The sequence below is a fragment of the Grammomys surdaster genome, unplaced genomic scaffold (genome assembly GCF_004785775.1).
Source record: "Grammomys surdaster isolate TR1022 unplaced genomic scaffold, NIH_TR_1.0 125946, whole genome shotgun sequence".
In the NCBI taxonomy this organism is placed as follows: Eukaryota; Metazoa; Chordata; class Mammalia; order Rodentia; family Muridae; genus Grammomys; species Grammomys surdaster.
Genome location: NW_021620768.1, coordinates 2,694,610 through 2,716,704, shown reverse-complemented (window position 1 = coordinate 2,716,704; position 22,095 = coordinate 2,694,610). Strand labels below are relative to the sequence as shown.

Genomic DNA, 22,095 nt, shown 5'->3' with positions numbered 1-22,095 from the left:
TAGAGCAATGGCTTCTCTTCTAGAGGTCCCAGGTTCAGTTCCCAGTACCTATGTGGTGACTCACATCTCCAGTTCCAGGGAATCTGACGGCCTCTTCTGGCTTCAACAGGCACCTACCTGGCATACACACGGTGCACAAACTCACAAAGTATCCATGCATATAAATTAAAGGAAAATAGAAAAGAAAATAAAAGACTAAACACTATTACAAGGGACACCAGCAAGTGTACAGAATTGAGAGGTGAAGGGACAGAAAGGCAGAAAATGCTGGAGTGCGGGCAGTTTTACTGATGAGAGTATGCCTTGCCTTCGGAGGGCTGAATCAGCCAATCAGCCACCTCTATCTACCATGCAAACAACTTGGCTCTCCCTGGCCTTTATTTCTTGCTCTGAGCCTCATGAAAACCTCTTAGGCAGTCCCCTTGCATGTGTTCCTCTTACCCATCAAAACAATCAATGTTGCCCTTCCCATCTCCCTAGTCAGAGACTCAGTCTTCCCTGTGAGGTCTACTCTCCAACCCCTACCCCGAGCTCGTCCCACTGTTATCCGATCATCACAATTACTGGCTGGTCTCCTCCATGGGATTCAGTCCTCCCCCATCTCAGACCAAGTTGGAAAGTCAAAGAACTACGTTCTCCCAGAAATGCTACGTCCTCTCATTTCCAAAGCCCTTTCTGCCTCCCTTATACTGTGCCCATGAGGGAGAGTAGCTCAAGACCCTAAGAGAACAGACTCCTGAGCTAAGAGTATAGGTGTCTTTTCTCAACTGCCAGTGCTTAGGTTCAATTAAGGGTCTTTGAAGTGGCTGCCCAGGCATGAGGGTAGGGTGTGGACTCCCAAAGAAGGTCCTAGGGCCTATGGCAATTGTAGACTTTACAACAGGACCCTCCAGCTGGGTGCAAAATCCCACTATCTCAGTAAGTAATGGTTCCCACTGAGTAGGTTTTACAAGCTCTCTGAATCTGTTTGCTCACCTTTAAAATGTGCCCCGGCCCACGGGGATTCTATGAGACCTTAGGGAAGGGGGCGAAAGAATGAAGGGACAAGAGACACAAGGAATGAGAGCAAGTCTGGGGTTCTGATCAAACTCTGAAATATTCATTTTGGGTGCAGGTTATAAAGACACAGCAAACCAGTAAGTTTGGGTGAGGGTCATTGCTTAGGGCTATCCCACTATTGAATGCTTATAGTCCTAGACCATCCCATTGTCATAACAGGCTCCCAGGAAATGCCAGACGTTCTTTAAGTTCCTGGAGCCTGAGACCTGTGAACGTCCTTTCTTAACCTTGTACTTACTAGGCTTTCTAGAACAGCAGGGAACTTCCTGGGTTCTCTTAGAACAGCAGGTAGTTTCCTGGGTTTGGCTCCCGACAAAAATGAGATAAGGCAGGCAGGGGCTGGAGAGATGGCTCAGCAGTTAAGAGCACTGGCTGCTCTTCCAGAGGTCCTGAGTTCAATTCCCAGCAACCACATGGTGGCTCACAAACATCTGTAATGGGATCAGATGCCCTCTTCTGATGTGTCTGAAGACAGCTACAGTGTACGCATACACATAAAATAAATAAACCACTTTTTTTAAAAAAATGAGGTAAGGGATATAAACATACCAGTCTATAGGAAGTGAGTACCCTTAAGGCAGTGGTTCTCAACCTTCCTAAGGATTTAATTAAAACAGTCCCTTTAATTGAAACAGTTTATGTTGTGGTGATCCCCAAACCATAAAATCATTTCGTTGCTACTTCATAACTGCAACTTTGATACTGTTATAAATCACAATGTAAATATCTGATATGTAGTATATTTGATATGAGATGCCCTCCAAAGGATCGAGACCCACAGGTTGAGAAGCGCTGTCTTAAGGGCTCCTTGTTAAAAGCTATGGTTGTACTGGGTGCACTGTCAACTCAAGGCTTTTGCTCATGGGTTCCTCCCAGATAGGTGACTCAAAACTTTACCTACACTGGAGGACAAGACCTTGTGAGTTTCGGTCATTTCTGTAGCTGGGACTGTTTATATGCCTCTGCTCCAGATCCAAAGAAATAGTGGGGACCATGCTGGCCTGTGTCGGGAATCCTGGCTGCCTTCCCATTGATACTTCTCTCTGGTCCCTGGTGCCCTGGGTTTCTCCTCAGCTTCTCCTCTAAGCAGACTCCATGAGAATTCACCTGTGGTCTGCTCATCTCTTGTGCTCATGGCCTGGCGTCTGGCAAAGGTGGTAGTTAAAGTAGATCGTACAGGCCAGAGTGAGCCAGGTTTCTTTGGATTGGGTTACACTGAGGTATCAGCTTCTTCTCACATCTCCCTTGTCTGTGACAACTGAATCCATGTGGGAATAGAGACAGGATGAACACTAGAGGCTTGGCCTGGAGAGAACATGGAGCCACGGGACTTCAGGTCATTCACATGGATGAGGCAGAAGATGCTGGCCAGGAGTCACCCATTCCATTCTACCGTGAGCCCAGACACTTATTACCCAGCCAGCCCCGGCCCAGGCCCTCCACTGGAGTTCCTGGCATCCACTAAAAAGACACGGAAGTTTTGTTCCCAACCCATTTCACACAGTACCTGTGATGAGCCCAGAAGCTAAAAAATCATGAAAAGCAGTGAAGGAGCAAGGGGCTGGTGCACTGGTACTAATTCCTGTGGTGACTGAGCCTTTCTTAGGGCCATCCCAGAAGGCAGGATCCCAAACCCACCTGTGACACAGAGACCTGCCCCAGGCTTTAGGCTCAGGCCAACTGTTGGGAGCCGACTCTTAGCCAAAAGCGGCTATCATCTTTACAGCCATCTCGAGCCATATACCCTGACAAGAGACTTGTTTTCAACAGCCTGCAATAGCTGAGCACACTCTGATAAACATCTCGTTACACTGTTTAGTGCCCCCAGCTGCAAGGTGCACATGGTATCCATGGCTACAAGGCACGTGACGTAGTGGCTTCAGTTGAGCTTGTCCACGAGGGCAAGTCACATGGTAAAGGGTATAAATACCCAGGATTTCCTTTCTATGTGTGTCAGGAGAATAGAGGAGAAGATAGGAGAGAATACAGAAGGTGTGAGGAAAATATAGAGGAGAATATAGGATTTCCTTTCTAGAAGATGTGAGGAGAATATAGAAGGAGTGAGGAGACTGAAGGAGGGAGGAGAATATAGGAGAATAGAAGGTGTGAGGAGAATAAAGAAGAGACTTGAAGAGACTAGACCAGACTCTGTCTTGTATCTATCTTTTGCGTCTCTCGCACCTTTTTCACCCTTCCTCCATCCCCACTCTCTCTCTTGCTAGACCCTGACCTGCAGACCGGAGCAGCAGAACCGGCTGACCTTCACAAAGTAGCAGAACCGGCCATTACAAAAGAAACGGCTGTTACAGCCAACCTCTGCAGGATTCATCCCAGTCATGTACAAGGCAGAGTGGGACCCATACCTACCCCAATACCCCAGGTTTGTTTTCTTTCTTTCTTTCTTTCTTTCTTTCTTTCTTTCTTTCTTTCTTTCTTTCTTTCCTTCTCTCTCTCTCTCTCTCTCTCTCTCCCTCCCTCCATCCCTCCCTCCTTCCCTCCTTTTTCTCTTTCTTTTTTTTTGTTTGTTTTGTATCATGTTTTGAGACAGAGTTTCTCTGTGTAGTCCTGGCTGTCCTCAAACTCAGAGATCTGCCTGCCTCTGCCTTCCTCTCCCACTAGGAGTAAAGGTGTGTACCACCACTACTTAGTTCCACTCCCAGTTTTTCCAAGATACCAGGGAAATAATCAGTCTCCACCTCTAAGCTGTGCTCCAAGGAGGTTTATTAAGATTCCAGGGCTGAGAGCTTACACACAGGGAAGCAACAACACCATAGCTCTACAGGGCTGCCCATCAGGGGCATGGCAATGTTCCTGCCTTGGGCAAAACTCATGCACCTGCATTTGCCCTGTATGGGCCCTAAAGAGGCAGCACATCCTCTCCAGGGAAGACACACACACACCAGAGGTTTCTGTATTTGCCCACTATCCACGAGCATCTGCCCCATACCTCTGGAAATTGAAAGCCAGACCATCTGTCTGTTTTCTGACCTCAGCCGGGCTGGGGACCCACATCTGGCAGAACCACTGCTAGCCTACTCCATCAGTCTCTGCTCACCCCTCAAGCCTCATCACTAAAGTTTGGCTTGAATAAATTCCAGCAGGTTCTCCAACTGATTCTCCAGGCACTGCTCATCCCCGTGGTTCTCAATGACCCAGTCAAAGTTCCCAAAGTTGTCCAGGCCACATTCTGACTCAGCATCATCCACCCCTGGGAGGAAGAACAGAGGAGTCAGGCCCCAGCCCTCCAGACATCAGGCATCCACCCTGTGCCTCTCCTCTGAGAACCTCTGTGAGGTAGGTGTGGCCACCCACCACGGGCTGAGCTCCCAGGCAGCCCCTGAAGAAATCACTCCGCTTTGGCCATCACCTACAGAAAGAAGACTGGATCAACAACAACTGTAGACAACCCAAAAGGGCATCACACTGTTAGGCCAGGCTGGCATATGCGGAACTGGAGTTTGCTGGGAGGCTGTGTCCTCAGGGCTGAAAGCAGGGTGAGAGTGTGGCTCCTCCCACTCTTCATGGCCTTGAGAAAGAGACTTGACTTTTCTGGGCCAAGGCCCTCATGGGTCATGAGTACCGGAAGAGCCGTACCCACATGGTACTTGTAAAGTATGAGTCTGTAACAGGGAGTGTATAAAGCACCAGAGCCAGGCTGGCCTGCCAGAGCACCCAAGAGATAAGCTGTTAGCTTTATTAGATCTGAGTGTATCCAAGGAACAGTGACCTGGGGCAGGACAGAGGCCTCAGAACTATCTGCAAAGCAGATCCTGGGCTAGTACCACTGAGGCCCCTGGAAAACTTCCTGTCTGGCCCCATGAGTTATCTAGGGTTTGTCTACCTTGCTCACCAACCACTGTCAGTCCCCAAAGCCACAAGAATGGGGCCTAGTCAGAGAAGCCCCACTGGCCTTAACAAGACAGCCGAAGAAGATACCCTATGAACTTGACCTTCTACCAACCCATTCCTCAGGCCTTAGGTTCCCCTCTATAGACTCATACTCACTCTCCAGGCCTAGAGCACGGGGGTAGCTGAGCTATGTGCTGAACCATGAGGATAAATGGCTATTTGCAGCCTACCTGGTGTGAACACCCAGCCCCGTTGCTGTCGACTCTGCTCCGAGGCTACTACTCGGACTGTGTGTGTCGCAGCCCCATAGGCCTCCTGAAACCACTGGATGTCAGACACCCTCCGTGTGTCACTCACCAGCTGCAAAGAAGAGACACAAACAGGTGACCATTAGGACAAAGTGCTTGTATTGACTGGTTTTGTGTGTCAACTTGACACAAGCTGGAGCTGTGTCCAGAGAAAGGAGCCTCCCTTGAGGAAACGCCTCCATGAGGTCCAGGTACAAGGCATTTCCTCAGTTAGTGATCAAGGGGGGAGGGATAGCCCATTGTGGGTGGGGCCATCCCTGGACTGGTAGTCTTGGGTTCTATAAGAAAGCAAACTGAAGCGGGGGAGGGGGGGACGCACGCCTTTAATCTCAGCACTTGGGAGGCAGAGGCAGGCAGATTTCTGAGTTAGAGGCCAGCCTGGTCTACAGAGTGAGTTCAAGGACAGCCAGGGCTATACAGAGAAACCTTGTCTCGAAAAACCAAAAAAAAAAAAAAGCAAACTGAGCAAGCCAGGGGAAGCAAACCAGTAAGTAACATCCCTCCATGGCCTCTGCATCAGCTCCTGCTTCCTGACCTGCTTGAATTCCAGTCCTGACTTCCTTTGGTGATGAACAGCAATGTGGAAATGTAAGCTGAATAAACCCTTTCCTCCCCAACTTGCTTCTTGGTCATGATGTTTGTGTAGAAATAGAAACCCTGACTAAGACAGTGCTATAGGAAACGAAGGCTGGGAAGCGGGGAGGGGCAGGTGTATAGAAGCCAGAGCAATGGTACAACTCACTGAATGAACACCTCTGAGTACTGCCACCTGCCAGGCAGCAGGATCACTCAGCTGCAGTTCTTAGTAAGGGGCATTGAAAATATGCACGGTGCCAGGCACTTAGGATGGTATCATAAGCGAAATCCACCTTGCTCTGCTCTTTTGGAGCTGGAACATACAATACAATTGCACAAGATGCAATACAAGACGCACAGCAGCTTTTCCAATTATCAGGGACCACAATGCAGACTGATGAATGTCCGCCCAGAGCTGGTGGAAACATAGTTCCTCAACTCCTGACCTCGCCAATCCTGAACCTTCCTGTCTCTACTCAGAATAAAATCCTTGTCTTTCTACCCCAGAACCAACTTCATCACCTACTCAACTCTGAGTGGCTCTATCCTTAAAATCCATGTAAAACTGGCCCCTTCTCAGGTCTCTCACAGCTCTGAGGCCAGCCTGTCACTAGCCGATCACTTAGGACCATCCACTAGGCGGCTCTGTTTCAGCTCTTGCCTGCCCTCCAGCAGCCAGAGCAAGCCTGTTAAATCCTTTGTTTGGTTTTGAGACAACGTATCACTATGTAGCCCTGGCTGGCCTCAAACTTGTTACATAGCAAAGGCTAACCTTCAACTCCCTGCCTTTGCCTCTTGAGTGTTAAAATTACAGGCATGTGTGCCACATCTATAATACCAGATGTGGAGTGGGGTGTGTGTGCGTGTGCATGTGCGTGCATGTGTGTGTGTATGTATATAAATAATTCAAAGGAGTCAGCTTTCTCCTTCCATCATGTAGGTCCTGGGGAAACTCAGGCCTTCAGGCTAGACAGCAGATGCCTTTATCCACCGCGGCATCTCACCAGCCCCCCACCTGGCTTTTTTTATGTGGGTTCCAGGGGATTTGAACTCCAGGGCTTTATCCATTGAGCCTTCTCCTGTCTCAGGTCTTCAACCCCACTCCTTCCAAGAACTATGTCCAGATACTAAAACATGCTCCACCATTGGCCTACACTCTATTAATTAAATTGCCCTTTACTTCCTAAACCATGTCTTTCCTCTTCTCAGAACTTCTTAGTGACTTCCACTCTTCCAAAGCCTTATATGCTTTGCCCTTAACCTCCCATGGGCTACCCCAATGGCTGTTTCTCAAACATAGCAAGATTGGACCCCTCTCCAGCCTTCACACTCCAGTCCCTCTTTCTAGAAAGCTACTTCGCGCTGGGCAGTGGTGGTGTACGCCTTTAATCCCAGCACTTGGGAGGCAGAGGCAGGTGGATTTCTGAGTTCGAAGCCAGCCTGGTCTACAGAGTGAGTTCCAGGACAGCCAGGGCTATACAGAGAAACCCTGTCTCGAAAAACCAAAACCAAAAACAAACAACAAAAAAAGTGTCAGAGTAAGTCAGGTAAAAAGGTCAAGAAAAGCCAGGCAGTGGTGGCCCACGCCTTTAGTCCCAGCACTTGGGAGGCAGAGGCAGGTAGATTTCTGAGTTCCAGGCCAGCCTGGTCTACAGAGTGAGTTCCAAGACAGCCAGGGCTACACAGAGAAACCCTGTCTGGAAAAAAAAAATTTAATTAAAAAATTAAAAATAAAAATAAAAAATAAAAAGGTCAAGAAAGGGCAGCCAGGCAGGAAAAGACACCCAAAGGTGTGATCTGCCAGGTACGGTGGTACTACATTTAATTCCAGCACTTGGGAGGCAGAGGCAGGTGGATCTCTGTGAGTCTGGGGCCAGCCTGGTCTACAAAGTAGCTGGCCAGGGCTACATAATAAGACTTTGTCTAAAATAAATAAATAACAAAGGAAGGAAAGAAGGAAGGAAGGAAACCAGGCAAGAAGGAAAAGAAGCAAAGTCACAACCGCATGACTGATGTAAGAGAAGCTGGTGGCTACAGATCTGTTGGGATGGAGAGGAATGCCGGAGTCCAACATTCACATCAAAGCTCAGACTTTGTTTGGAAGAGTGTGGGGAGCACCAGCGCATTCTGGATATGCCATTGATACATGACTTACTTTTATAAAGTCAATCTGGCTCATGTCCATAGATGGCCCACAAAGGCAAGAGACATCAGAAGAGGACTTCTGAAATGCTAGTGATGTGGCCAGAAGGTGGTAGTGAAGATGAGAGATGGCCACAGGAGGGGGATGGGAAGACCTGTTTTGTACACCGAGGCAGAGCCCCCTTACCCAGATAGGCTGGGACACGCCTTCCACAATCTTCCGGCAGAAGAAGCCTGGGTCAGCCTGGCGCTTCTCCTCCCCCCAACAGATCATGTCCCTCCGATAGGTCTCCTTATAGGTGCTCGAGTCCAGAAGTCTCTGGAAGTCCAAGCCATGTTCCTGCAATGCAAGTCCAACTATGACACAGTCCTTTCTGAAATGGGAAGAACCAGCCCTGCCTGGCACCTCCCTGCACAGTCACTAGCCAGCTTGGAGAGTGACCAAGGCCACAAAGAAGAGAGTCTTACAAAGGGAGAGCCCCAAGATACTCAAAGCTGGGAGGTCTTAGATAGTTCCAAAATTGTTGGACATGTGTGGTGTCCTTTTTCTCTTCTAAGGGTTTCATCTTCCCAATTATTTCTGGCTTAAATTAATCTTGAAGTTAGTTTGCAACCCCTGGGCACAGCCTTGGCCTATTACATTCCAATCAGAAATCTTGTATCCTGGCATTTTTCGCTTCCATCAAAAACCCCAGAGAGATATGTGTCGCCCCTTCTTCTCCTTCCCCACACCCAAGGTTCTGGCACTTGGCTGAAACAGCATTGCTTCATTTGGCTCTGGGCATTCCTCGGAACTTGTATACCCAGAGGAACCCTTAGACAGGAGGGGCTACCCTGACCCCCAGGGAGCTGCTTCTAGGCCTTCTATCCCCTTCTCCAGACACAATGATAGCAAAGGGTCCACCCAGAAGGCTCCAGAACAGAAAGGCGTTCTCAAAAATATAACCCATAGCCAGGCAGTGGTGGTTCACATCTTTAATCCCAGCACTCAGGAGGCAGAAGGGGGTGAATCCCTGTGAGTTTGAAGCCAGCCTGGCCTACCAAGAGAGTTCCATGCCCATCAGAGATATATAGTGAAATCCCGTTTCAAAATAATAATAATAGTAGTAGTAGTAAAATAATAACAAGCAAAATTCAAAAGAGATACATTCATTTACAATAAAAAAAAATTTCTTCCCTTCTTCCTCTCCCTGTGGCAGCCTGCAGTTCCTATGGTGTCTTTTCTAGCAGTGCAGAAACTCACATCTGGAACATCCATCACAGCTGGAACCGTGGTCAAAGGGGCAAACACCATATACATATACATATACAGATATATATACCCACATAGATATATATACACATAGATAGATACAGTTATATCTATATATTCTTGAAGAAGTCCTGGATATAGGAGCAAATATACTTATAATTTTTTTTGTTTGAGACAGGTTCTCACACCATAACCCTGGCTGGCCTGGACTTTCTTTGTAGACCAGGCAGGCCTCAAATTCAGAGAGATCTACCTGCCTCTACCTTCTAAGTACTGAGATGAAATGCTTGTACCACCATTCTCAGCCATTAGTATGGTTTGTCCCCACCAAATCTCCTGTATAGCCTTGACCCCAGTATGATGGTTTTGGGATCTGGTGCCTCTGAGGGAGGGCTAATGAGTTCCCACTTCTGTGTACTAGACTGGTTATCCTGAAAGTACATCGTTATATAAGGATCCAGGCCTCTCTCCTTGCTCCTGTTACCACGTGACATTTCTTTTGTCCACTGCCCTTCTACCATAAGCCCCTTACCAGAAGCTAAGAGGATGCCAACATCATGTTCTTGGACCTTCACAACTGTGAGTCATTTATCTCTTTTCTGTACAAAGTACCCAGTCACAGATGCTATATTATACCAAAGCTAAACTGACAAGGACATCTGTACACTGCCCTGCATCTTGCTTTCAGCCTACCTAACAATGTGTCTTGACAATTCATGTGACTAAATTTCTTTAGGGGAGCCGGGCAGTGGTGGTGCACGCCTTTAATCCCAGCACTTGGGAGACAGAGGCAGGCGGATTTCTGAGTTTGAGGCCAGCCTGGTCTACAGAGTGAGTTCCAGGACAGCCAGGGCTACACAGAGAAGCCCTGTCTCGGAAAAAAAAAAAAGAAAAAAGAAAAAATTTCTTTAGGGGAAAAGGTGTGTCCCTGTGCGTGTGCACACTTTTGCAGGTTGAGCAACCTCAGATGCTGCTCCATCCACCTTGAGATTTTTATTTTGTTTTTGAGATAAGGTCTCCCACTGGGACCTGGACCTCACCAATTAGGCCAAGCTGGCAAGCAAGCCACAGAGATCTGCCTGTCTTTGCCTCCCCTAGTGCTGGAATTACAGGTGTGCAGTACTGTGCCTGGCTTTTTATGCAGGTATTCAGGATAGAACTCAGGTCATGGCAAGCATTTTATCAACTGCACCATCTTCTCAGGCCCTGAGAATTCCAGGGTTGCATCAGGCCAGCTGGGTGGCAGAGTATGCTAGTCCGACATAGTTTGAGAAAAGGGGATTATAGTACAGATCCTTATTAGTGAGGAGGCATCAGAGCTGTCAACTCAAGCGCCTACCGGGACCCCTTCCTTTTCTTAGTTTGTTTGTCCTTAAGATAGGACCTCATATCTAGACTCTCTTGAGCCAGTGACTCAAGTGGTACCCATTGCTCCAAGAGCAGGCTCCTCCCAGCACCCCCAGATGCCACAAGCCACCACCTACCCGAGCATACTGCTCCTTGAGTGGACCAGAGAGCCGCAGGACAGCACAGATGTTACCTCCAAGTCTATGGGACAAGGAATCAGAACCCAGTTAACCCTGTGCTGCCAACAGTCTCCAGTGTCCTGAAGAGGAGTCCAGTGCCTCTGTTGCTCATTTCTACCACAGGAATTTCTTCTCTTGGCCTCCCCTTCTCCGATCCTCTTTGCTCATTTATAAAATAATAACATCATCTGCCCTACAGTCACATAGGATTATTGCAAAAGTCAAAGGAATATAAAGAAGCCCTGAACTAACAGGCAGAAGGTATTGAATAAGTGCCATGGGAAATTTCAGGCCTACTGATATTCTGGTTGGATCAGGTTTCTGCTAGGACTCCAAGCTCATTCTCTCAGAGCCACAGAGACCTTGGTATACATTGACCTGGTCACTACAACATTAATAATTTGCCCTTTGAGTTACTTGGTGTACTTACAACTGTTTCCTGTGTGCTATTCTTGGACCCAAGCAATACCAATGTAAGAGTCACAGTTCTACCTGCACTAAGATGTTCTCGAGTGCATTTAAATACTTAATGGTGAAATAAGTGCTCCCCCCTTTAAAAACATTCCTTTGGGGTATGGGGGCTCAGAGGACGATTTTCAAAAGTCAGTTCCATACTTCCTTGACATGAGCTCCGAGTCAGGCTCACCTTTGCTGAACCACCTCACTCGCCCATTTCTTGTTCCAGATGATGAAAATGAGGCTGAGTGAAGAAAGTTAACTAAAAGTGACTTTGTGGGCAACAAAAACAGTAAATTCACATAGCCAACACTGTATTCCTGGCCAAGAATCACTCTATTTGCAGTGTTGGCTCCTTGAATTCTTCTAACCATCCCATATAATGCCCATTTACCAATAGGCAGAACTGGAATAGAACAATAAGAAGTCTGTAGCAGACCATACACTAAGCACCGAGCCAGGTTGTGAACTCCCAGCAGCCAAACCCAGCGTCTAGGCTTCTGGATGTTCTTCTGACCATGTGTGGAACTAAGGGCAGGTAAACTTAGACATTGATGGTGATTATTTAGTGATGAAGGTTTGGGGTAATAACCTCTGCCCAGGACTCCCCTGAACCTCTTGGAACGACTATGCCACCTAACACTTGGTTCTCTCACCACGCCGGCCTTGGAGAAGAGCCCCACGGCTCTTTCTCCTCTTTCCCTGCTTTCCTAGCCCAAGTTCCCTAGAATATCTTATCACTTAAGAAAACTAGAAGGCTGGAGGAAAGGCAAGCCTCATAAACCTAATGATCTTAGTCCAACCCCTAGGACCCACGCTTTTTTAAAAGCTGGAGGTGGGGCTAGAGAGAAGGCTCAGGGGGTTAAGAGCACCGGCTGCTCTTCCAGAGGTCCTGAGTTCAATTCCCAGCAACCACATTGTGGCTCACAACCATCTTCTCACAACCTCTCTGGTGTGTCTCAAGACAGCTACAGTGTACTCACATAAATAAAATAAAAATAAATCTTTAAAAGCTGGAGGTGGGCCAGGCATGGTGGCACAGGCCTTTAATCCCAGCACTTGCTGTTCTTACAGACTAAGGCTCCATTCCCAGCACCCACCATGAAGGCTCACAACCCTCTGTAACTCCAGTTCTGGGGATCATATGCCCTCTTCTGGCTTCCAAGGACATGTACACACACCAAAGCACAAACCCACACCTATAACATAAATACATCTTTGAAAATAAATAACTAGAAAGGAAGGACAGAGTGAGTGAAAGGTATTATTTTCCAGGCAGACAAAGCTGAATTTAAATCCTGGATTTGCTACTTTATAACCCTAGCAAATTTTAACATTTTAATACTCAAAAAATTCACCATGCTGTCTACTCTGGCCTTGAACTCCTAGGTGTATAAACTTTCCCTGCTGCTGCCCCCCCCCACACACACACACCAGATTTTAGCTCTTAAGGGCCCCTGCTTCTGCATCTATGACATGGGATTGCCAATATCACTATTTGGTAAAGAAACTATGTGGGTTATATGAGATGACACAGACTCACAACGTCTGACATAGAATATACCCTAAATTCCTGCAGGGTGTTCTGTACAGATTCTCTTTGGAACAGACACACTCAGGACGTGGTCTTGAAAAAACCCTTAGTCTCCTTATCTACACCAGTTACCGCACACCAGAATCATGAAACAGGAAAGGCACGTTGAAGGTGCCTGAATAGTAATAGTAATTCATGTTTCTTGATGACAGAGCTACATCTTCATAGTTCTGCAGAGGCAGTCCCCTGGTTCTTTGAGGGGGACATGTGTAGGCTGCTATTTACTGACCGCGAGGATCTACCTTCTCCTGCCCTGTATCATCCTGTCCCTCCTCGCCCTCAGCGAGCTCCCTCCATCACTTGCGGTAGCGCCCTTCCTCGGTATCCCTGCACCCGCGGACACCTGCTCTGCAGCCTCTCGGTCACGAAGTCCTTCCCAGATTTTCTCTTCCCGCTAAACAACAGCACCAGACGCGGGGAGGCTCCGAGCGGGGCCATGGGGACACCAAGTTTCACCAGGCCTAAAGTTGACACTTCGGACCCGAGAAATCCTGCCGAGCACGAAGTGGACCCGCCCAGTAGGAGCAGAAGGGAGGAGGGATTCCGCCCCTTCTCCACACTACACAGCCTAAGTCGAAACCAGCGCACAGAGAAAGGGCGAAGAAACCGGAAGGGAAAGAGCCTTGCAGCCTGATATCTAAGTCTCTCCCCCCCCCTGCAGCATGCACTTAGAACAGTCCACGCCCGCCCAGATGTGACGTCATGGTCCCGCCTCCTCGGCTGACTCCCTGAGCTGAGAGGGACACTGCGTGCAAAGACTAGCTTCACGTTCCCTTCTACACAACCACACCAACATAAAGATAAAGAAAAATAGTAATTTTGAAGGCATTTTCAAATCTGCCTTTTAATTAGTACATGTTAATTCATGCTCTAAAGCAGTACGTGTTTACTCTCACTAAAAGTAGCTCTTTCCAAAGAAGTAACCAGACAATGACATGATAGGGTGTGTTTCTTGACGTCATAGCGAGGGAGGGGCTTGTTGAAGAGTATGTTATTTCACTTTTGGAAAGGTTTTGTAACTGCTGAAGCCACCAGGCAGATCTAAGTGATCTCTTCCTAAGCCACATCCTCTTCTCCAAAGCTTTTCAGAATCTAGAGAGAGAACATAGGTGACGTTAGTAGCTTAGGTTAAGACGGAGCTTTGACGCCACTCTGATTACCCAATTTCCTCTGGAGCCACACGTTGAGAGGCAGAATTAGGAGTGTTCTGACACCCACTTGCTGTTATCTGTAGATTTAAATTGCTGTCTTAATCCCAGCACTTGGGAGGCAGAGGCAGGCAGATTTCTGATGTGTCTTGAAAAACCATAAATAAATAAATAAATAAATAAATAAATAAATAACTAGCTAGCTGTTTTGCATCTTTCTAAGCTTATCAAAATAAAGCCTGCAACCTATGACTGCCTCCATTGTATGGACTCTGCAAAGTCTTGTGAAAATCAACGTAAAACATGAAGAAACCTCTTTGGAAAATCACTTCCCTGCACATTCGACAGAGGTTCAGGGCCGGGCAGTGGTGGCACACGCCTTTAATCCCAGCACTTGGGAGGCAGAGCCAGGTGGATTTCTGAGTTCAAGGCCAGCCTGGTCTATGGAGTGAGTTCCAGGAGAGCCAGGACTACACAGAGAAATCCTGTCTCAAAAAACCAAAAAAAAAAAAAAAAAAAGAAGAAGAAGAAGAAGAAAAAGAACACTGGCTGCTCTCACATCGCCCCCATCTGGCCACTTATAACCAGCTGTAACTCCAGTTCCAGGGGACCTAAAGGCCTCCCTTAGCCTCTGTGGGAATTGCATCCACGAGGTACACAGGCATACGGGCAAAACATGTAAAATAAATCATTTTAAAATGAAGAGGAACAGGAGTGGTGAGGTACAGAAAGAACAGACTCCAGAGGATCGCCAGAACTGCACTCATAGGCTGAGGAGGCCCCTCAGTTGGTAGAGTGCGTGCCTAAGCCGGTAGGAAGCCCTAGGTTTGATGGCCAACACTAGATAAACTGGGTTTAGTGGCAAGTATCAGCACTGGAGGTGGAAGCAGACAAGTTCCAGGCCAGCCTGGGCCACAAATAAAAAATAAAACAAAGAGAAGGAGGTGAGAGGCTGGGTAAACAGAGGAAAACATGACTGTACAACAAAATACTTTGTAAACTTTAAAGTATCCACTCACAGCCGGCTGTTAAGCACCGTGATTTCATAGTTTGTAAGTTGGCACATTGTCCAGCCCCTCTGCAATAAACATTTCTCTGAGTTCCACTGAAAGCTGGCTCTCACCAGGCCAGCGAAACCTATATAGGGTAAAATCACTTCTGGCCTCCTGCTCAATAAGTCCTCACTCAAAAGCAATCAGAACTTCCACCCAGAATTCTGAAGTTGCCTGACCCCTCCCTCCAGCCCCGCCCTGGAATCAAGTTTCCCTGAAATTCTAGTCCCTTTTTTTTTTTTGGTTTTTCGAGACAGGGTTTCTCTGTGTAGCCCTGGCTGTCCTGGAACTCACTCTGTAGACCAGGCTGGCCTAGAACTCAGAAATCCACCTGCCTCTGCCTCCCAAGTGCTGGGATTAAAGGCTAAAGGCGTGTGCCACCACTGCCCGGCGGAATTCTAGTCCCAATTACAAAACTTCCTAATTTATTTGCCTAAGCCAGGCAGTGGCGGCGCACACTCTTGATCCCAGCACTCAGGCGTCAGAGTGAAGCAAATCTCTGAGTTTGAAGCCACAGGGTAACTCACAGCTGTCTGTAACCCCAGTTCCAGGGAATCTGACGCCCTCTTTTGGCCTCCACAGGCACTGCATGTATATGGTACACAAATACACATGCAGGCAAAACACACACAAAATAAAGTAAGAGGCCGAGAGACTTGTGTCAAGGTCTAGATCTCTAAATGATGAGACCAGCTCTGTCTGGCTCCAAAACCAGATGTTTTCCAGTCCAGGCATGGACATTTCCAGTCATGGATACGCCTGTCCAGCCTTCACAGGCAGGCCCAGCCCCTTCCCTCTGCTTCTTCCCCAAAAACTGCATTCCATGCTTTCCTTGGATGCTTGAAAGCATATCAAGTGTTACCAAAGGCAGAGCCAGGCACAGTGCGGGTGGAGTTGGCCGGTGTCCCAAATGACTGATCAAGAAATGAAGGAATGAATGGGTGCTCCATGGGGGAGACTAAGAGGTCAGGACTTTCCCCCTAAGGTTAGAGGGGACCTCTACGGATGGATATACATATCCAAGACTAGCACTGCACAACCCCATATCCAGTTGCTCAAGGTCCTGGGACAGCTACCTGAGGCCCCTGCTTCCCTGCCTCCCTCCCACCACCCCCCTACCTGAGCAAGTCCCTGCCCACTCCAGCCTGCCCTGCTGCTGCCACCCTCTGGTCACAACCACACTTCTCTCTGCAAAAAGCTATCTGTAAGGAACAAGAACCAGGAGCCTAACCTGTAGCACATAGCTCCTCCAGACCTCAATTCAGAGTCTAAACACAAGGACTAGTGTGTGTGTGTGTGTGTGTGTGTGTGTGTGTGTGTGTGTGTTGATGAGTGGGAGGTGGCGGGCTGGAGGGGAGAAACGAAGCACACTCATACATTCAGCCTGAGCTCAGCTGCCCTGGGCTCTTGGTCTGACCCTGTCCTAGCAAACTTTGGGAGCCTGCACAAGTTGCTATTCTCTGGGCCTTTCTCCACCTCTGAAATGATGCTCAGTAAATCTCTTCCAGAGCTGACCGCCGACCCACAAGCCAGAGCCGCTGAGATGGAAGCTGGCAGACAGGGGAGATGCTTCCCTAACCAAGAGCCCAAGGAGCGGAGACTTGAAGCTTCTTTTGTTTCTTCTCCAAGTGGCAAGTGACACGCATAGATCCAGGGAGCGGAGCCAGAGAGCACACAGTAGGGCTGAATGAAGCTCAGGGAAGTGCTGGCCCAGTAGACCAAGGTAACACAGTGTGAGTTCACATCTGACTGCCTACCTGACTCTGTGCAAGATAGGGAGGCCACAGTCCCCTGTGGTCTGAACACTGCCTGGGCCCTCTCTCTCTCTCTCTCTCTCTCTCTCTCTCTCGCTCTCGCTCTCGCTCTCGCTCTCGCTCTCGCTCTCGCTCTCGCTCTCGCTCTCGCTCTCGCTCTCGCTCTCTCTCTCCCACACACACACCCCAAGTTTTCTTCTCCTATTAAAAGAGTCTCACCCCCTTCAACATCTATTTCTCAGTGAGATAAAAGAGGCCTGGCAGTAGTGATCATGTCCTTAATCTCAAAAGAGGCAGATCTCTTGAGTTCCAGGCCAGCCTGGTCTACAGAGTGAGTTTCAAGACAGCCAAAGTTACACAGAGAAACCCTGTCTCAAAAAGCAAAATACAACGACAGGAAAAAAAAAAAAACTTGAAAAGTTAATAGTCCCTGCGAGCCCCTTCCTAGCAAGATGCCTGGGGGAAGGTCTACTGTCATAGTCTGAGCAGGCAGCCCTATTCGACCTGGCCCTCCAACATTCCCCTCTCCACCCCAAGGCCATGCGGCTTCAGGTTTCTGCTTGTTCTCTTTGAGTCAGAATAGGGTCTCAGCAATGACCTCAGGGACTGACGCAGCAGACTCTGTTGGGCACCTCCCCCACGGGGTCAGTGAAGGTTAGTATCTTAGGTTAGTAACAACTTCTATCACACCCTCCCTGCCCCAGAGGAGTGAACAGGAGGTGTGAGGAATGTCATTGTCTAGGGACAGCTTCAGACTTTGGAGAAGGGTGGAGGTTGGCCAGCCTTATTGTAAACCCAGAACCTCCCCACCCATCCCATCCCATCCCATCCCACCCCATCCCACCCCATCCCACCTCATCAAACCAGCTTTTGTTTCCCTCCCCCTTTTCCAACGCTGTGTGGAGGCACAGTCATCTATTTGTCCCCAGGCTCGGAGGCCAAGTGTCCTTGATTCCTCCTTGTCCATATCCTGTCCAGACTGGCCCATGCTAAATCACACCCTCAAACAAACACAGGCCAGCTCCTGTGTCCCATCTCTCCATTCTTTAGGCTTCCGCTCTCCGCGTGCTTCCCTTGCCCTCCAGTGCCTTTGAGAGCACTTCCTATACGGAAGAGCCCCCTGGGACCCACAGGGTGTTCCTCCCCACACTCACACCCAAGCTCACCTTTGCCCCTCCTGAAATCCTCTCCCCCACCATACAGGGCTCTCTTTCACCAACTGTCTCAGAGGCCACTCTCCAGGTCCTTGCCGTGCGTCAGCAGAGGCTTCCTGGCAGCATTAAGCAAATACTGCTAGCATTTTGCTTGTGTTAAATTAATCCAGTTAGTATGAGGGGCAGGAAGCAGGGTTGTAGCCAGGCTTGAGAACCAGTGCCCTCTCCTCCCTGTCTGCAGCTCACAGGCTCTCCTGGGTTCCCTAGAGGTCAGAATTAAAACCACCGCTGACTTTTGGTTTCATTTTACTTTGAAGTTGATTACAGATGATTGTGAGGCACCACATGGATGCTGGAAATTGAACCCTGGGCCTCTGGAAGAACCAGCTAGTGCTCGCAACTCCTGAGCCATCCCTCCAGCCCCAGCAACAATACAGTTGGACCTCTGTATCAGTGTGTTCCAATCTATGGAGTCAGCCTACCCCATAGTAAATATTTGAGCATACATGCATACTCAAAATTAGTAAATAGTAAATATGCTGGTATATGTTAGATCTCAAACCTGGAGCAAACGGCAGAGGTGTTGAGGTGCCCATTAACAGTGTCACCTATAATGCCATAAGCAGGGCATTGAAGGAAGAGAAACTTGACTTCCGTGTCAGCAAGCTTGGGCTACATAGTGTGAATTTGCATCAAAACTAAAAAAGAAGGCCAATGAGGTGCTCGGCAGATAAAGGCACTTGCCACCAAGCCTGACAACCTGTTCAATCCTACAAGGCCACATGGTAGAAAAAACCAACTCTTGGGAAAGTTGTTCACTGACCTGCACACACAATGTAGCACTATATGCTTCTCTGCACACATAAATAAATAAGGAAGTAAGGAGGGAGGAAGAAAGAAGGGAGGGAGGGAGGGAGGGAGGGAGGGAGGGAGAGAGGGAGGGAGGGAGGGAGGGTAAGAGGGAGGGAGGGAAGGAAGGTAAGAGGGAGGGAGGGAAAAAGTAATTTTAAAATTAAAAGACAAATGGGTCAGAGTGTGTTGACACACACACTCAGGGAGGCAGAGGCAGACAGATATCTGAATTTAAACCCTATCTGGTCTACAGAGTGAGTTCCAGGACAGGCAGGGCCACACAGAGAAACCCTATCTAGAAAAACCAATAATAATAAAGAAACAAGCAAAAACAAAAAAATAAAAAAAAAAGAACAACACTCTCCCCACAAACAAATAACAAAAGCAGTGGCCTCCCCTGTGTTCACGCCTGTAAACCAGCGCTAGAACCGAGGCAGAAGAGCCACAGATCTGAGGCCAACCTGAGTTGTCATAAAATAATCAAAAAGAAAGCTGAGAGGGAAAAGGAATAGGAACCAGATAGAGATGAAATTAAAAAAGAAGGGAGTTGGAAAGACAGCTCAGCAGTTAAGAACACCAACTGCTCCTCCAGAGGACCAAGATTCAGTTCCCAGCAACCACATGAGTGTCTGTAACTCCTACATCTGACACTCTCACACAGACATCCAATGCACATCAAATAAAAATGATTAATTAAAAGAAAAGAAAAAAGAAAGAGAAAGGGGAGGAATAAGGGAAAGAGAGAGGAAGAAAGGAGCCTCGTGTGCCTCACGTGCTCGGAATCCTGACTTTGAGAGGCCAAGACAGTAGGATCAGGCCAGTTTCAGCTATATAGTGAGCTCAAAGCTAGGCTGATTTCTATGAGACCCCGACTCAAAAACAACAGGGCATGGTAGTACCTCCCTTTAATCTCAGTACTCATTTGAGGCAGAGGCAAGCGGGTCTCTGTGAGTTCAAGGCCAGCCTGATCTATGTAGTGAGTTTCAGGACAACAAAGACTACATAGTGAGATCTACACAATTTCACCCTTCCTCCACCCACCTTCCCCCGCCCCCTCCCCACCTCCAAAAGAGAAAGAAAGAAAGAAAGAAAGAAAGAAAGAAAGAAAGAAAGAAAGAAAGAAAGGAAGGAAGGAAGGAAGGAAGGAAGGAAGGAAGAAAGAAAGGAAGAAAGAAAGAAAGAAATTAAAGAACTGATGCAAAAGAAAATGTTCTGAGCATGTGCGGGTTTTTCCTTGTTATTCCCTAAGCCATGCAGTGTAACAAACTTTTGGCATTTACATCACATTTAGTATCCCCGTCAATAACTGAGAGATGTCTTAGCTGCACAGGAGGCTCTGGGGAATATGCAAGGACCATGCCCTTTATATAGGGGACTAGAGCATCAACCATGGGTCCTGGAAGGAGCTCCCTGTAAACATCCGCGAATGACTGTACTCCACAGCTTGAAGAGCCCTGTCATGGACCACACAGCAACTCACTAAATGGGGGCACTGCCACTCCCAACTTTCATAAGAGTCTGGCTGAGCCCTAAGGAAGTACAGATATCTCACCCAGGCCCTGTGAGTGATCAAGTTAGAAACCTGACACACTAGGTTTTCCAACCCCAAATTTATTCAGGCCAAAGTTCTAGGTCTCCTGGACAGTGATAGAAAAGGAAGCCATCCCAGAGGGCAGGGCCAGCAGACTTGGAATTCTAAGCGGGATTCCAAAACTCAGGCAGATCAGAGATGAAGCAGCAAGGCTGGGAGACCTGCTGTGTCTGGATTCAGGACGTTGCCGCACTGCAACGGAGAAGCACCCAGCCCTTGTAAGCGCGTGAAGGGACCAGACACATCTGTGGCCTAGAACAGGTACAAATATAAAGAGCTCCTGCACCTGGGTGTCTTTGAGAGGTTACCATAGCAACAGCTAGCTAGTCTTGAGGTCTGTCCTTGGGCCTAGCAGAGGAGACAGGGGGCAGCTCTCAAGGGTAGTACTTACTAACTCTCAGGAGCTAATAGGGACAGACAGGACCAGAGGTGACTCACTCCACTGCACTTGTCATTCTGTTACAGGTGGAGGGTGGGAGGGAGTCTGGTCTGGAGGTTGCAAGAAGCAGAGAGAGAGGCAGGCATAGGCTGGTGGTGAAAGGCTGGGTTGCAGGCATGTGGGGAGCCTGGAAAGGCGTTGAGAGCTGATGAGAAGCAGGATCAGAAGGGATAAGTAACAAGCCATGGCAGTTTTGGGGACTGGCTAAAGGAAAAATGTTTTCCACTTAAAAGTAGAAGGGCCTGGAGAGGGTATGGTGGTACCGGACTGTAGTCCCAGCCTCTCAGGCCCCAGAGGCAGGAGGATTGAAAGTCTGAGGCCAGCCAAGGATATACAGTAATATCCTGTCTCCAAATAAAAATGGCAAGAGGTGCTGCTGGGCAGTAAAGCCTTTGCCTACCACACAGGGAGTCCTGAGTCTGACTAAAGAGAGAGGGAGGGGCGAGGAGGAGAGAGAAAGAGAAACAGGAGAGAAGACTGGAGGAGAGAGGTATGGATGAGAGAAGGAGGCAGGAGAATAGGAGAAGAGGTGGGGAAAGAGGAGGAGACATTGGAGAGGAGAGAGGTGAGGCCTGACTACCCTCAACTACAGTGACACCCTCACAGAGCTCCCAGGGACACTCTGAGGGCAGCAGCCCCCAGAGAAAGGATGGAAAGCCATGCCAAACACCAAGAGCTTCAACTAATCAAGTCCTAGCATGGAGCCTAAAGAGTCAACAGGGGCCAGTGCAGCATGCGACACCTCTGCTCCAGGGTCACTCTGTCCTGCAGTGCTGTCCTTGGACCATCAAGCACCGTGGGAAGGGAGCAGAAGGCACTGCCTCCAGCCCTTCTCAACACTTCATCCCACACACTGGCCCCACAGTCAGAGGAGTGCCTGTGCTCACTCTACAGTGTGGCGGTCTGTGAGGGTGACAGGGAGAGGTACCTCAGGGCCATGGTGGGTATGAGGCTCTCCCCCCATGGGGCCCCAGTGTACCTGGTTCCCTGGCCTTCCCAACACGCCCCTCGGGTTAATGGTTCTCCTAGCCTTCCTAGCTTGGCAGCTGCAGATGCAGTTCAACTTATAAAGTCCCAAGTGTGTAAGAAGAGAAAAGGGGCTAGAGGAACTCTTGAGACTCCAAAATTTATTATCCAACAGAAATGAGCCCTTGACACGGAAACCAGAGGCCAGAGAGCCCCATACCAACACCCTCTAGGACACCACGGCAAGCCTGTGTATCCCGGTCTCCAGGCCCAGCATCCTGCCTGCCTCTGGCCTTGAGCTCTCTCCCAGCTGCCAAGGTCACCACAGCTGTGTAAGCAGGATGATCTTTGAAGATCCTTGAGTGAGCAGCAAAAGC

General features: G+C 48.5%; 1 protein-coding gene and 1 long non-coding RNA gene across 2 annotated transcripts; both read right to left on the bottom strand.

Annotated features, from left to right (window-relative positions):
- Positions 1-3,758: 3,758 nt before the first annotated feature.
- On the bottom strand, positions 3,759-13,411 carry Pmvk (phosphomevalonate kinase). Its single transcript, XM_028753228.1, has 5 exons — positions 13,106-13,411; positions 10,671-10,734; positions 8,122-8,274; positions 5,139-5,268; positions 3,759-4,267 (listed from the first exon to the last, which is right to left on the bottom strand). Exons 1-5 carry the CDS (start codon positions 13,198-13,200, stop codon positions 4,131-4,133), a joined length of 579 nt encoding a protein of 192 aa, XP_028609061.1. The 5' UTR covers positions 13,201-13,411; the 3' UTR covers positions 3,759-4,130.
- A 176-nt stretch (positions 13,412-13,587) lies between these two features.
- Positions 13,588-18,052, bottom strand: LOC114608952. The gene is made up of 2 exons (XR_003709444.1): positions 17,883-18,052; positions 13,588-13,854 (listed from the first exon to the last, which is right to left on the bottom strand). It is a non-coding gene; the product is annotated as an uncharacterized LOC114608952 (long non-coding RNA).
- Between the last annotated feature and the right edge of the window lie 4,043 nt (positions 18,053-22,095).

Coding starts and splice junctions, on each gene's coding strand:
- Pmvk (XM_028753228.1), bottom strand. CDS start 13,200: ATGGCCCCGCTCGGAGCCTCCCCGCGTCTGGTGCTGTTGTTTAGCGGG. Junction 8,275..10,670: donor TCAAGGAGCAGTATGCTCGG/GTAGGTGGTGGC, acceptor CTTGCATTGCAG/GAACATGGCTTGGACTTCCA. Junction 4,268..5,138: donor GGGCTGGGTGTTCACACCAG/GTAGGCTGCAAA, acceptor TCTTCCTCCCAG/GGGTGGATGATGCTGAGTCA.